Source organism: Gossypium hirsutum, chromosome A06, assembly GCF_007990345.1.
Source record: "Gossypium hirsutum isolate 1008001.06 chromosome A06, Gossypium_hirsutum_v2.1, whole genome shotgun sequence".
Taxonomy (NCBI): domain Eukaryota; kingdom Viridiplantae; phylum Streptophyta; class Magnoliopsida; order Malvales; family Malvaceae; genus Gossypium; species Gossypium hirsutum.
Window position 1 is genome coordinate 118,181,616 of NC_053429.1, and position 14,929 is coordinate 118,196,544.

Below are 14,929 nucleotides of genomic sequence, written 5' to 3' on the forward strand. Positions count from 1 at the left end.
AGTAATTAAGTCCGTATATTTTCTTTCACTTAATTAGATATTTGAACTTTTAAAATGCATAAAAAGCCTTCAAATTTAAAAAAAAATTAAGCTCCTACTTTTATTAAAAATTATAAAAAAATCATAAAAATTTAAAATCAATAAAAGCTACAAATATTATTAAATTTTAATAAAAAATCAAATATTAAAAATTAGAAAGAAATATAAAAATTGTAAAAATATAAAATCTTATAAAAATCATAAAAAAATTATAAAATATATAGAAATATAAAAAAATTATAAAAATTTATAAAGTCGTAAGAAAATTATACAAAATGTAAATAAATATAAATTTCATAAATTTTTTTATAAAAATTATCATACCAAAAAAAGTATTTTATAATTTTTCTATAACTTTTATTGATTTTTATTTTTTATCATTTTCGCCTCATGCCACGCTGTGTTGTGTCACATGATGACTTTAATTGAAAAAAAATAAGGGTTGTTAATTTATTATTTGTATAAAATTTAAATTTTTTTACTATTTTTATAAAAAAAATTCCTAATTTTTAATATTTTTATTAAAATTTAATTATTTTTCTAAAATTTATTATTTATTATTTATTATAATTTTTTTCCTATTTTTAATAAGAGCATGGACTTAATTGTTTTTTTGAAAAATTTTGAGGGTCTTTTTGATGCATTTTGAAAGTTCAAGTACCCAATTGAGTGAAAAAATTAGTCTTAATTGCTTTTTTTGAAGAAGTTTGAGGACCTTTTCGATATATTTTGAAAGTTTAAGTGTTCAATTGAGTGTAAAAAAAAAAGACTTAATTGCTTTTTTTGAAAAATTTTAAAAACTTTTTATACCCCTAAACCTATATTATATGAAAATATAAATTATTCAAATTAAATTAGCTTGGGTGAGTAAAACATATAATATATTTAATAAATGTCATATAATTTAATTACGTTCACACTATAATAACTTTTTGGTGAAGATGAAATTCGAAGTTAATTACACTTTATGATATTATAAAAGTCTTTAAATGGATAAATTAATCTAAAGAGTATATTAATCCTTTTTATTAAATGTTATTGTGATTAACACTATAATCAAATAATGATATGTAACATGTCATATGTACATCATGTTGATATACAAATAACAATTTTTAATAATAAAAATGAAATAAATTTTAAAAAAAATACGACCTAACTACTAACTACTAATACAACGGAAGTCTAACTAGTAATATAAGAAGTTCCATTATATTAGATAGGGTTAGAAAGCATGAGGACATTTGTTACGGGGTCATGGGGGCTGTTAAAAAATGGAAGTCCATCACCATGCAATGAAAGAAGACGACAACATAGCAGAGTAGGAGTAGCATTTTACTAGTACAAGTATCATTGATCACATTTATGGGAAGCATAATATGATTCATGGGGAACAACGGGAAAAAGAGGGTTTGGACTGGAACTGGAGTAGAGCTAGTGGGGGGCACTTTACATAATTATTATAATTATTATTATTTGGCTGCCATTGCTTTAATGGAACAAGCCCCTTTACTTTTTTGCCGACCTCCCCAACCTTTGCCCTCTTGTCCCAATGCATGCTTGCCCATTGCGCCCTCCTTCCCTTTCTTTTTTAAACAATATGATTTCAATCTCATGAACATTAAGGTTAAAACAGAGGAATCTATGTATTACACAGGGAGCTGCAAGATAAGAAAAATGGTGGGCGGCGAAGAGAATCTTTCATCAAAAGAGTTGCTTCAAAGAACAACAAAAACATGATGCTTTTATAAGATAAAAACTACCCATTTTTACATTGTAAAAGGGCGTAATATACAAAAAAGAAAAGAAAAGGGGGAATTCATTAGAAAGAAAGATGAGAAATTTCATTTTTTTATTGTTTCTCGCCTAGATTTATTGGCCCCAAACGTTCCAAATCCTTTCTCCTATGAAGCTAACCAACCTCCTTACTGAACCTTTTTCTATTCCTTCTTCACCATCATCCCCACCACCATTACCACCGTCGCCGCTGTTACTGCTCTGTTCCACTGTTTTCAACTCACTGGAATCTCCTTTCCGTAAGCTCAAATCGGGTCGTTTCGAACTGCCAGACCCACCAGTAACACCGCCTTTCTTCTTCCTTTCTTTCTTGCTCTTCGTCTTCTTGCTTTGCGCCACCTCGTCTTCGAAAGCATCGATGATCTCGTGTATCAGCTGCCGGTTGGGGGACGAATCCCACCTGACCCAGTAACTCATATAGCACCTGAAACAATCGCAGGTGAAAAGTGGGGGATGATCATGGTCACTACTGCTGCTGCTAAAACTTCTTTTAGTTTGGGGTTTTGGAGTGTTTTCACGGCGGCCTGAAAAGTTGCCAAAATCATTGTTGGAACAAGAGATGAGATAGGCCAAGACTTGTTTGTCTTCAGGGGAAAGAGCAGCAGAAAGGGTTAATATGGTAGCTGGGAGGAAAGACAGATGATCGGTCGTGATCGATGGTGATGGATGAACCGTGCCTCTACGGTAGAGTTTCTTCATACTTCAAATTTTGATGATCAGCGAAGAGATTTGAGAGATACAAGGAGAAAGGTTTTTTTATCCAACAGACAAGAGAGTTTTTTAGGCTTTGAACTTTGAAGAGATGCTGAACCTTTTAAAGTACTAGGGTTAATTTTAACTTACATCCTCAAATTATCATTTTAATTTCAATTTTGTCTCTGAAATTTAAATTATTCTAATAAAATCCTCAAGATGTTAAAGCCAACTAAAATACGGCATAGAGCATATTTAAACTAACGAAAAAACATGAGGATTTAATTGAAATACGTTAAAATTTAAAATCTAGAGGATAATTTATGTTTGGTGAATTAGCCGAAAGTCATTTTATAAATAATAGTCTAACATGGGGGTCGGTGACGTAGTTTAGAGGAACCAAACCAAAGGGGAAAAGGGTATGTTCGGGTGCGGCGCCGGTATAAAAGAGGCACAATAATAAAAAGATCTGACAATTTGCATCATATCAATCAAACTGTTGTGATTCGTCGTCGTTTGGAGGGCAGTTGGGCAGTTGGCAGAGTGATGCGATGTGACCTACTACTCTTCGACATGTCCCTGTCACTGTACTACCCCTCTTTATACGTCAATGTAATATATAATAATCAAATAAGGTTGGTAGCCATGGCATTGGTGCTGCTCTAGCTAGGCTTGGCCCAACCATAGAGTCATTGTACTTTAAACAAAGCCTGTACTTCCTATTTTAGGTTATGCTTCAACTAATTCATTACGGTAAAAAGGACCTCTCTCATTGCTGAGATTTTAAAATTTATGGCTTCATATTCCAGAGTGAAGCCGAAAACTAGAGAATCTTGTTAAGACCAAACATTCTAAGGAGCCTGAGAGATTCCCAGGCCAAGGTTTGAATGTTGATTTTGACTAGGGACCAACCTCTTAATTAATAATAAGAAAATAGCAGCTGCAGTTAACTTAATTAGCCAAATATTCCTAGGGCCATGGGAAAGATTCAGGTTTTCCCTATATGAAGAAATGAGCAGAGTAGAAGCATAAATGATGAACCTCAAGAGATCAGCAAATGCCATATGAAGAGCAGCATAGTATCAGATGAAAAAAGTTGAAAGATGCATGCATTAAACACACAGGTCACTCCTGTTTTTAGAATTTGTACTCTCACAGATATTAGATGTGTTGATACAGGAAGTAATGGTGGGCATCAGAGGTGGTTCACACCCAACGTTGCGAGTTGAGAGTCATTAATGATCAAAGTACGGATTTAAGATTTTACTCTAAAAAGGTAACATTTAAGATTTTACTCTAAAAAGGTAACATTTCTAAATCCGAATGACCTTTTTTTAAAATGTAAAAATGTTTCAATTCTTCTCGAATATTTATTTTTTTATCAGATAAATTAATTTAATGTTTTTTAAAAAGCATGAATAATTTAACTATAAAATTTTTAAAAAAAATCACACTATATAAAATTATATATTTCTTTCCAATATGCAAAATAGAATAATTAATACTATACTAAAAATTTCATAAAATTCATTATAATTTCAAAAATTAAATTAAAAAAAAATAGCCTTAGTCCTATTTCTCAATACTAAGCATCTTAAATTGCACCTATCGCTTTTTTATAATATCGAACTCATCAATGATAGAATTTGTTAAAAATTTTCAAGTTATCTCTTTTTTGATGTATGCCACCAAGCAAATTGAAAGAAAATCATTCTCCATTCTATTGCGAAACCTTGTTTTCACAATTTTCATGGCTAAAAATGCTCGTTTGGTTGTTGTAGTAGACACGAGAAGAGTTAGCACAAAACGAATAATTCTATCAAGAAAAGGATAAATACTTGACTTATTTGTCTTAGCTAGCACTTGATACAACTCGATAATTGTAAAAGCTTTCTACAGCTCCGTGCTTTGATGAGCATAAAGTTGAAAATGCTCCAATTGAATCTTCATGTGTAGCTCTTCTTACTCTATAAAATCGTCCAGATAAAAATCATTCATAAACTTGCAAATACCTTCCACCCAAAAAGCTTTGTAATTATCGTGTGGATCCAAAGCGGAGTTAAGAACAAGTAACTCCACTATTTCATCATTAAAGCGAGAAATCATTTCTGCTAGCAATGAATTGATACCAACAATGAATATATCAAACCGACAGTAATGCTCAATTGTGAGGTTATCTCTTTGGATGCGAGATCGATCTCAACCAACTTTGTATGGAGCACTTAAATTGGGGACTTCTATCTCGTGATCTTTACAAAATAACTTCACTTTCTCAAACAAAGGATCCTACACATATTTTCTGAATTTCTGGAGAAGCATTTTAGTTGATGACACTAATTGCATCGCGTTTATTATATCCTACAATTTATACTGCAATGCTTGACAGAGATCATCATTGATTCCAAGCATCTCAATCATGAAATGCAAAATAAAAACAAATTCAACGGATGTCATCGCATCATATATTCCATCAGCTTCACTCTTTTAAGTAAGGTTGCCAAACTTGATGATATATTGTAATACAACATAGACGCAATCGAACATTCTCATCAAACTATTGAGAGAAGCTAAATGAGATCCCCATCGAGTATCGCCTGAACGTTGGAGAGTATCAACTTGATATTTCCCTTTGCTAGTTTCAAGCTCACCACTCCAATTAACTTTGCGATTGAGATGCCTCAGTGTCTCTTAATTGATCATGTCGCTTGTTTGAAAAAGCAACCAAAATGATTATACCAGTCAACTATGAAAAAAATTGACAAATAGGAATAACTCTAGTAGGATGCAACTACTAGAGTTAATTAGAGATGACAAGCGAGACAATGAACATCGTATGCAAATCGGCACATTTTAGCAAAAAAAGCTTGCAAGTTGTTCCATCCGTCAGGCATATTACTTGCACCATCATATTCTTGACCACGAATATCATTAAAGCAATGACGTAAAAGAACTTCACATATTGCCTTCTCCAAAGTTAACAAAGTGATGTCCTCCACATCAACCAAATCAAAGAATCGTTCATGTATAACCTTATGGCTTAAGGGGGCGAATTATATGAAATACAATTTGGCTAAGGGGGCCGAATGTTATATAATGCAGACACCAAATCTAAAATGCATGATTATTTATATATAAAATTCAAAAATTAAAAAATTCTAAGAGAGGCGACCGGCCCCTGATCCATTTCTGTTAATGATGACTCTGGAGAGTTTGAAAGATAATGAAAAGTTTTGAGAGTATTTTAACAGAGTATTGATATGTAAAGTCTTAAAGTTAGATAAGATCCCTTGTTTACGTATCCTACAAATAGAGTTGGTGGTAAGATTATAAATAACCTTAGTAAGATGGGATAGGATGTTGTTACAAGTAAGGCAGCATTGTAAAAAACCAAGTATAGCAGCCAAAGACATGTTTTCATGGCTCAAGTTCAGACTTGTAAAAAACAAGACCCTTAATCTTTGCTTTTGGCAGAAATGGGGAGGTCTGAGAAAGCGAGACAATTTTGAATTTTGGGCTAAAATAAAATAAATTCGAGAAGAACTTGGTGGTAAAAATAAATTACAATTTGATTGGTGAAAAAGTTTGATAACTGAACTGATAGAATTTGTAAATATGGAAAGTTAAATTTGTTGAATTATTTAGAATTAGAACCAAATTGATAGAATGTGTAAGTATTAAAAATTAAATATATTATTATACTAGTTTAAAAAAGCTACAGTAGTGACGGAAGGTGACCAAAATAGAATCAAAATGATAACGTTAGCAACTAAATTGAAAATTTTCATAGTTAGGTGACCAAAATAGAAACACGGCAATAGTTGGGTGACTAATTGTATAGTTTACCCAAACTTCAACCCATGAGCTATCAAGGCAAACTCAATAGTTGAACATAGGTCCAAGGATACCAAAACTGATGATGTGCCATTTGCTTAACCCACAATATTTCCACAACCATATCATGAAGCAGTTTTACACTCAAAGTGTATGCACAATTATTTAAAACCATCCACATGCTATGAATTTGTTCTTGTTAGCTCTACCCCATTCTCTTTTAGCATCATTGGAATAATATCCCATAATTGGGATAATATCAACAATGCAACACCACCATATGAAACTGAAACCTTGATAAATGAAATGAAATATTGAACTGAACTTGCATTATGCTCAATTATGACTATTTTCTATATAAGAGCGTGTTAAAAGTTATGCCTCCGAATGAGGCTCTACGGCACAAATGCAAGTTTCATTAACCAGCTTTTCTTTCACTTCTCACAACCAGTCAAAGATACTCACCTTGGCCTGCTTTGGGAGGGAAGGCTTGAAAGATATGAAATGGCTGCAGAAGGTGTAAGATTGATTGCAACTTGAGATCAAGAAATAGTTAGAGCTATAGAAAATCAGAATGGAACATTATCTATATCAGCACCGAGTTAAGCTCAGTGAACACTTCTGAGAATTCTGAACATTTCACCAAATTAGTGAACTATGGACAAATCACAGCCATGAAGCATCTAAGAGACACTTTGTAAGTTCCACTTCAATTCATAGTGAAGCAGTAAACTGAAATGAAGTTCATAACAACATGGTTTTTAACAAGAAGTAACACTAGCACAAGCTCTTGACCGCCCCCAAAACACATAATAGGGACTGAATTGAGGCTAAAAGAGAAGTGAACTTTCATGCAACAATTAAAAAAAAACCATACATTCAAAAATGTCTAAAGCTTCGTTAAACTGAAAGCGCATACATGATAGAGTATTCAGCTTCACCATGCTATTCATTAAGATACTTCTCATAGTAAGAATTGATAGCATTAAAGAAAAAAAGAGAGAAAACTGCTTGCCAATATCCTGATCTTGTCTGGCTATCTAGCTGCTAGCATTGAATCTTTCAAATAGTGGCCTGATATTCATCAATGGTTTGTTTCATTGCATCCAACTGGGAGAGCACATATTCGAGTTTCTTGCAACAGATTTCATTCGATATTCTCGAACTATAATCGCACTTCTCAAACGGGCGATACTCACAGGCACTCTTGATTTCATCCCTCAATGTCACTTGGATATCCTGGTTTTTGTTTTTTAGTTTTCAGAAACAGAAATCTGTTAATTATTGAAAATTTTCAACCCTTAAAAAAACTATATAAGTAAAGCTCCAATGCAATCTCAATTCAACCCAAAGTTCAAAACTAAACAATTCAAACCCTAATTCAAATCTTATCAGGAAATTTCAATCTTGAGAACAACGATAGAGCATAATAAAGCAGGAACCTTGATCATCTTCATGAATTCACGGCAATGATTATTGATAAATTCTTTCCTGGGACCCGTTGGATTGGCGAGTTCATCCATGACACCTCCCGCCAGCTCCAAAACCCTAATGATTCTCTGTTATCCAATCGAAACCAGAGAAAGTTAGTTCCTTTCAGAATCGCCTATTCGAGGAAACAGCAATTTAACCATGGTTAAAGAAATTGCAATTGAAAGTGGGAAATTAGCTAATTACCTTCTCCACATTTTGAAGTCGCTGCAAAGAGGTATTCTGAGTGGGAGAATCCATGGAAATTAATTAATTTTTCTCTCGCTTCTTCAGTTCCAGCCAAAATACCCAAAATCACATCCCTCAGAATATAATATGAAGATTAAAAACGCACCGTTGGACTACGTTACCATAGCAGCCATTTGAAAGTCAAAACCCAAAAGCTCACTGTGATTACGTGTCAATATGTGATTGGATAGCTGCTTTGGGCATTAGCTAATATACTGAACCAAAACGGAACAAAATCCTTTATTTTTTGTTAGAGCAAAAATCAAAAGCAATTAGTAAAGTGGGGGAAAGCGAGTTGAATCTATGGCGTCCTCCAAGCTACAGGCTCTGTGGAACCACCCTGCCGGACCCAAAACCAGTGAGTTGACTCGCTCGTTCTTTTAATCTGATATCGTATTAATAGATCCTTTATTGTCATTTACGGGATTAATTCATTAGCAAAACCTCAATCCGTCTTTTTCTATTTTGGAATCATTTTTCCCGTCGAGATCCATGCTTTTGAACTTTAGATTCATTGGGTATTTGGGTTTCTATTTAATCTGTTTGAGACGTATATTTTGATATATTTTGAAACTTGCATGACTAAAGAAAACTAGAATCCATGATCTCCTTTGTTCTATAGTACAATTGGAATTGAGGCAGTTCCCAGAATCTAGATTTGGTGCAAATAGTTGGCCTCCTTTAATTTGAATGCCCGGGTAGATTAATTTCCTTTAACTATGAAAATTCATGTTTTTGGCTTGTGAAATTATATGATAACAAGCGAGTATAGGGTTTGTTGCATACGTGTGAGGTTGTAACAATGATTTGCTACTTTAGTTTTGTAGATTGATTGAGAGAGTGAGATGTTACGAGCTTCTAATAATCCCACGTCTGAATGGATATTTTGTAGATGATATATTGACGTGTACAATCTATAGAAATGGTTTATTGCTTTGTACTAACAATAAATGATCTCACCATTTCGGTTATTGATTCTTAAAGCATTCATTCATGAGCTTATTGCTTGTTTCCCATTTCAGTTCACTTTTGGGCACCAACTTTTAAATGGGGCATTAGCATAGCGAATGTGGCTGACTTTGCTAAACCACCGGAAAAACTTTCCTACCCTCAGCAAATAGGTACATGGTGTTTATCGATTTCTAACAGACCTATCTATGTGTGTTGCATGTCTTGCCACCTCTTATTTTACTCTCATAGTTGTTTCTTTATATGTATATTGAAGAGTTGTTGAATTATTTGCATTTACTTCTTAACTTTTTTACGCCCACATCGTGATAGTGTCCTCTTGTAGTTTCTGAATGTTGTTTTTTGATACGCAGCGGTTACTGCAACTGGAATTATCTGGTCACGCTACAGCACTGTAATCACTCCGGTAAGTTTGATGATTTATTGGATTGCCTAACCTAAAAAATTTGAGGAACTCGACGTTATCAAAGAGAAAATATATGAAAAAACACGCAAATAGTATAGATAACGGTTATAATCAGGAACATAAGGTTCAGGTTGTTTTTTATTCTCAGTCATTGTTTGATTTCTAAAATGCAGAAAAACTGGAATCTCTTCAGTGTAAACATTGCTATGGCTGGAACAGGCATATACCAACTAACACGAAAAATAAAGTAAGTAAACTCAACCAATGATTATCTGTTTCCCTTAACTTATTCGAACTTTTGCATTATATATTGGATGTATTAGTAGAGAAAGGAGGGAAACACTTCTTATTCCAATAATTTTATTGAAGGCAGAGCCGGCCATTGCATCTGAATGATCTTTCCTTCTTGCTCTGTTTTTGTTACCGTTTATTTGCTGTTGCTGCTCTCTGATGCACAGTTTTATAAAACTTTTTTGTTGATATTTCAGACATGATTACTTTTCGGAGGCAAAGCCGGCCATTGCATCTGAATGATGATGAAATCTTCCGAAATCCTCTGTTTTTAATGGAACAAATTATCAGTTATCTTGCCTTGTTTTTCTGTTAATTAAAAGTTACACTTTGGCTCTATGGCTTGGCTTTGAATTACTCAAGCATGTTGTGTTGTGGAAAAATTGGAACTTGATGATGATGATTGTAGAGCCATCAACTGATACTGAACTGAGCAACAGAATCCCTAAAATTTTCAATAATGCTTTTGTTTCCTCACTTCTCTTTTACAATCTTTAGGTATAAATTTTCGTATGCATTCATATGGAAAGTTTGATTTCCATTGGGAGCAAGCCTTGGAAATCTTTACTTAGTATATATTTATAGGTATTTATGCCTTAAACAAAATTAATTGTTTCCCCATAAAATAAATTTTTTATTTTGATAACTTAATTTTATATATTATGAGTTAGAATAAAGAAGTTAAAAGCTACATTAAGAAAAGGGTAAATTACATTATTAGTTACTAAACTAAGGGTAAATTTTTGTTTTAGTCACTTAATTAAAAACATTACAATTTGATTATTGAACTATTCGAAAATTTTTATTTAAATTATTAAATTATTCAAAAATTTTTATTTAAGTTATTGGGTTGTTAAGTTTTTTTTTTAAAAAGTTTTGCCAATGAGTTTCAAGTCATAATTCAAAAATTGATACGGTGGATCAATAACCATTGAACTGTAGAAGGGAAAAAAAGCTTTCTATTGGGTAGGTAGTGTGAATAAAGAAAATTATATAATATCGATTTCAACAATCCAATCATTTAAATGAAAATTTTTGAATAATTTAATTATCAAATTATAATAATTTTTAATTAAATGACTACAACTAAAATTTACCTATAGTTTAGTGACTAATAATGCAATTTACCTGAAAAGAAACCTACATTTTTTTAGTTAGCAATTGCAAAAACTAACTTATATATTATTTTTATTTATTAATTATCTGTATTATATAATTAATTAACCCAAAATATATACCAAACCCAGTCATTCATATAACCCAATTTAATCTACCCAACCCAACCCTAAAAATCTAAACCCAAAATCATTCTTGTTCATCCAACTCTCAGTCTCTCTCTCTCTCTCTCTCTCTCTCTCTCACTGCAGCTGCTGGCTCTTCCCATCGCAGCCATCTCTTTGTTGGTCGACGGTTGCTTCCTGGTCAGAGAGAAAGGTAAAATCCCTCCTTGGCTCTCTCGACTTTCTGTGTTTATGTAAAACCAGATGTTGCTCAAATTAACACCAAAATTCCTTTTTATCAGTATATTTAGCTTCAAATATTATTTTGGCAGTAGGCTTTTTGTATTTGAATTTATGCAATTGAAAACCAATGATCCCATTAAAGCAGCCCATGTTGTGTTAATAAGAAGGCTTCAAGAATGGTCCAATAAAACAACCCAGCTTGTATCTAATAAAACTCATCGTTTTACGTCTTTAGTTTAACTCTTTTCTTTCTTCCTTTTTTTACCAACGCCAGACTCACTAGTCGAATAATCGCACAGTCCTGAGGCACCCACTCCTTTCTTTCTTGCTTACTGTCTCTCTTCATTACCATAAAATTATATTTCTCTCCATAGATCCCCTATCCCAAGCTCTCAGCTGCAGCAGGTCAGTATTTCTATAAAGTTTTTTTTTTGTATTTATTTAGCTAAGGGATTTGAAAATTGCGGGAAGTTGCTGCCGATCACGATTCTCTATTCACCTTCTTGTTATGCTTCCAAACTTTTGAGTGCCTTGGAATGTTATGATGCTGAAACCATATTTGGTTCTTACTCTGCTGCTTTTTATACATAATGTAGTCAAACGCCTTTTTTTTTCTTTCTTTCAATAGATATGGTCTGTTTATGTTTGTTTGGGGCGAGTGTTATGTTAATAAAACAATGTTAGTGAATGTTGGATTAATTTTAAAGCTTAACGAATTATTGAATGTTGGGATGGAACGGTAGCTACCAATCGTTTAGAGATAGCTTAAAAATTGCGAATCTTTGGATATTGCTGAACCATCACGAAGCTTCTCAAATAGTGTTTAATTTGATTCGAGTTTAGCTGATATAGTTTTGCTTTATAATTTGAATATCCTTGGTGGCAGCATTATACATTGATTGATATTTATGCTTCTGCTCTGTTCTTCTTAAGTCTTTAGCTTAAAGAGGAATGAAGCTCATTGTTTTAGCTTTATTGTTTCTCGTAATGTTAAAAAAGAGTATTCACAATGAGATTCTGTCTCTCTCTCTGGGCAATGCTTTGTCATGATGGTTCTTGATCATCTTCGTCCGCATGTAAATGCTTAACACTGGAACTTGTATTTTGCAGGAAGTAATTTGAAGGTTTTTTGAACTCTACAATCTTCGAGGCTAGAGATCAATTGAGTGTATTTCCATTTTTATGCATTTATTGCATAGAATGCTAATATCTAGCTTTTGGGGTCTTGTTGCATCCACTATTCAGTGTTGAGAGAATACAAAAACTTTTTTTTCTCCTTTTTCCCCAATTCGTCACATTTATCTTTGATTTTGATGGAATCACAAAGCTTGTTCTCTGGGTTTTGCTCAAACTCAATAACCCCATTATATAGAAATCCTCAAAATCCATTATCTTCCTCACCACCTTCTCTTTCTTATCCTTGTTTCAATCAATCCAAATATCAAGTTTCTTTTGAAAACCAATATTTCCTATCTTCTCAAAGGTTGAGGTCTGTAAGAAGATTACCGTGTAAAAACAGTGTAGAAAAAGTAAGTAATCTTGTCCCTGAGAAGGAAGGTTCAAAATCATGGGTTAAGCGGAAAAGGCTAGCTGTTTTTGTCTCTGGTGGAGGCTCGAATTTCAGGTCAATTAACCAAGCATGCATTGAAGGCTCTGTCAATGGAGATGTTGTAGTTTTGGTCACTAATAAACATGGTAATTTGTTCTCTTAAATAAAATGCTAGTGAAATTTATAATTTTGTAAGTCTGTTTGTAATTTGCCAGAATATAATTGCTTTAACAAAAACTTTGAATTAGAATATAATTTAAGTAATGTTATTCAAATTTACAAGTTTAGTTGCTGCCCTTAAGTCGAGATGATAAAATCTTTATTGCAACTTCAGGAATCATGTATATTCTTTTTTTTTTTTTTTGGTGATGGCAGCTTGTGGAGGCTCACAATATGCTAGAGATAAAGGCATCCCAGTTATTTTGTTTCCAAAAACAAAAGATGAACCTGACGGTCTATCTCCTGATGACCTTGTAAAGGTTCTTAGGTTGTTTCTTCTTTCAAATCTGGTTATCTTGGTTAGTTTCTTTTGGCATTCATAAATAGTAGTGGTATACGATTATTATTATTTTTCTTATGCTTAGTCTCTTATCATATTAACTCTTTACCTATATAATACAATCCAAAGGAAGCTTTTGATGCTCTTAAAACTTTTGAGAGTTTCGTATCATCTTTTTATTGCTTATGGAAATGATTAATCACTTATTCTTGTATTACATTTTATCGAACTCAGGGAATTTGAGGTTGATTTTATTCTTTTGGCTGGATATCTGAAACTTATACCGGCAGAGTTGATTCGAGCTTATTCTAGATCAATTTTCAACATCCATCCATCTCTTCTTCCATCTTTTGGAGGTAAAGGCTATTATGGTATGAAAGTGCATAAGGCAGTTATTGCTTCTGGAGCAAGGTATATTTTTGCCTTTAGTTTCACATATCATGTTTCTGTTTTAGTCTTCTTTGTGTTTTTATTTTTATTCTTGGCATTTTGAATTTTTTCAGTTAGTGAAGTCTTCTTTGGTCATGATTGTTTAGATACTCAGGTGCAACAATACACTTTGTTGATGAGCATTACGATACGGGTCGAATACTTGCACAGAAAATTGTCCCTGTGCTTGCCAATGACACCGCCGAGGAGTTAGCTGCTAGGGTTTTGCGAGAGGTGAGGTTCTTTTATGTTGTTTTTTCCTTAAAGTAAATGTTTTCGTACATTTAACATCACACCGAAACGAATCACACAATAGTAAATTGATAATAAGATGGTGACAAAATCAGGGTATACTTATTGCCAAGTTCCTTTTCATATTCTGCATTGCAAATCAAAAAGTTCATTAAGGATTTAGCAAATTTACAACGATTATCATACTTTTACAGGAACATAAGTTATACGTAGAGGTGACAGCTGCTTTATGCGAAGACCGGATAGTTTGGAGAGAAGACGGTGTTCCTCTCATTCAGAGCAAGGAAAACCCTGAAGAATATTACTAACAAAACTTAATTGCAGCACTTGCGTTTTGTTATTTAGACAGTTGGAAGTTATTGTATCCTTAAACTCGGATGTTATGATTTTGCAAGTACAACAATAAGTTGGGAGATTACATATTTTTCCCAGTATGCAAACATTTGCTTAGGCTTTTGCCTTTTTATTGTTGTAAATGGAAACTGTTTTGCTTATCAAGTTCTCATCATCTATTCAGAGAAAATGGTTATGCTTAGCTCGCTCTTATACTAATTTTTTGAGAGAGAATGTAGCAAAAATGCCAAAAGTAAATATTTTATAAATTTAACCCGTGAATTTAACTAGTTTCTATTGACATGTGTTTTCTTTTTTTTTTTTTACCTTAGATAAATTTACTTGCCTAAATATTTGAGGGATGATTTGGAGAAAATGAAGAACAGATTGTATGAGAATATAATTAACAAATTGTATGAGAATATAATTAACAAAGCTTTATTTTCTGATAAAATTGAACATGCTTTTATGTATCCCAACAACTTGATCGTAAAACAGCGGTATATTGTGGTTTTAGTCCCTCTATTATATTAAAATTTGGGAACTAATTTTTCTTTGACATAATTTGGTCTTTCTACTTATATTATTAGTAGGTCCAAACTGATTACACCTTAAGTTAGTTGTTTTCATTAAAGTGATTTTTTTTTAACTTTATTCGA

The 14,929-nt window shown here is 32.8% G+C and overlaps 4 protein-coding genes across 6 annotated transcripts; 2 read left to right on the forward strand and 2 right to left on the reverse strand.

Annotated features, from left to right (window-relative positions):
• Window positions 1-1,756: 1,756 nt before the first annotated feature.
• LOC107961944 (uncharacterized) lies at window positions 1,757-2,842 on the reverse strand. Its single transcript, XM_016898130.2, has one exon. It carries the CDS (start codon window positions 2,533-2,535, stop codon window positions 1,912-1,914), a length of 624 nt encoding a protein of 207 aa, XP_016753619.2. The 5' UTR covers window positions 2,536-2,842; the 3' UTR covers window positions 1,757-1,911.
• Window positions 2,843-7,044: 4,202 nt separating this feature from the next.
• Window positions 7,045-8,204, reverse strand: LOC107961942 (mediator of RNA polymerase II transcription subunit 11). The gene is made up of 3 exons (XM_016898128.2): window positions 8,038-8,204; window positions 7,803-7,919; window positions 7,045-7,599 (listed from the first exon to the last, which is right to left on the reverse strand). The coding sequence occupies exons 1-3, from the start codon at window positions 8,089-8,091 to the stop codon at window positions 7,423-7,425; spliced, it is 348 nt and encodes a 115-aa protein (XP_016753617.1). The 5' UTR covers window positions 8,092-8,204; the 3' UTR covers window positions 7,045-7,422.
• Window positions 8,205-8,298: 94 nt separating this feature from the next.
• Window positions 8,299-10,222, forward strand: LOC107961943 (mitochondrial pyruvate carrier 4). Its single transcript, XM_016898129.2, has 5 exons — window positions 8,299-8,437; window positions 9,102-9,200; window positions 9,402-9,454; window positions 9,628-9,701; window positions 9,943-10,222. Exons 1-5 carry the CDS (start codon window positions 8,383-8,385, stop codon window positions 9,986-9,988), a joined length of 327 nt encoding a protein of 108 aa, XP_016753618.1. The 5' UTR covers window positions 8,299-8,382; the 3' UTR covers window positions 9,989-10,222.
• Window positions 10,223-10,566: 344 nt separating this feature from the next.
• LOC107961941 (phosphoribosylglycinamide formyltransferase, chloroplastic) lies at window positions 10,567-14,472 on the forward strand. 3 transcript variants are annotated; one of them, XM_016898125.2, is made up of 7 exons: window positions 10,567-11,179; window positions 11,483-11,613; window positions 12,319-12,903; window positions 13,133-13,244; window positions 13,491-13,667; window positions 13,793-13,919; window positions 14,132-14,472. In XM_016898125.2, the coding sequence occupies exons 3-7, from the start codon at window positions 12,522-12,524 to the stop codon at window positions 14,243-14,245; spliced, it is 912 nt and encodes a 303-aa protein (XP_016753614.2). In that variant the 5' UTR covers window positions 10,567-11,179; window positions 11,483-11,613; window positions 12,319-12,521; the 3' UTR covers window positions 14,246-14,472. The 3 variants fall into 3 exon arrangements, with proteins under 3 accessions (XP_016753614.2, XP_016753615.2, XP_040971920.1); XM_016898126.2 differs by lacking the exon at window positions 11,483-11,613; XM_041115986.1 differs by lacking the exon at window positions 10,567-11,179 and having other exon boundaries at window positions 11,216-11,613.
• Window positions 14,473-14,929: the final 457 nt, after the last annotated feature.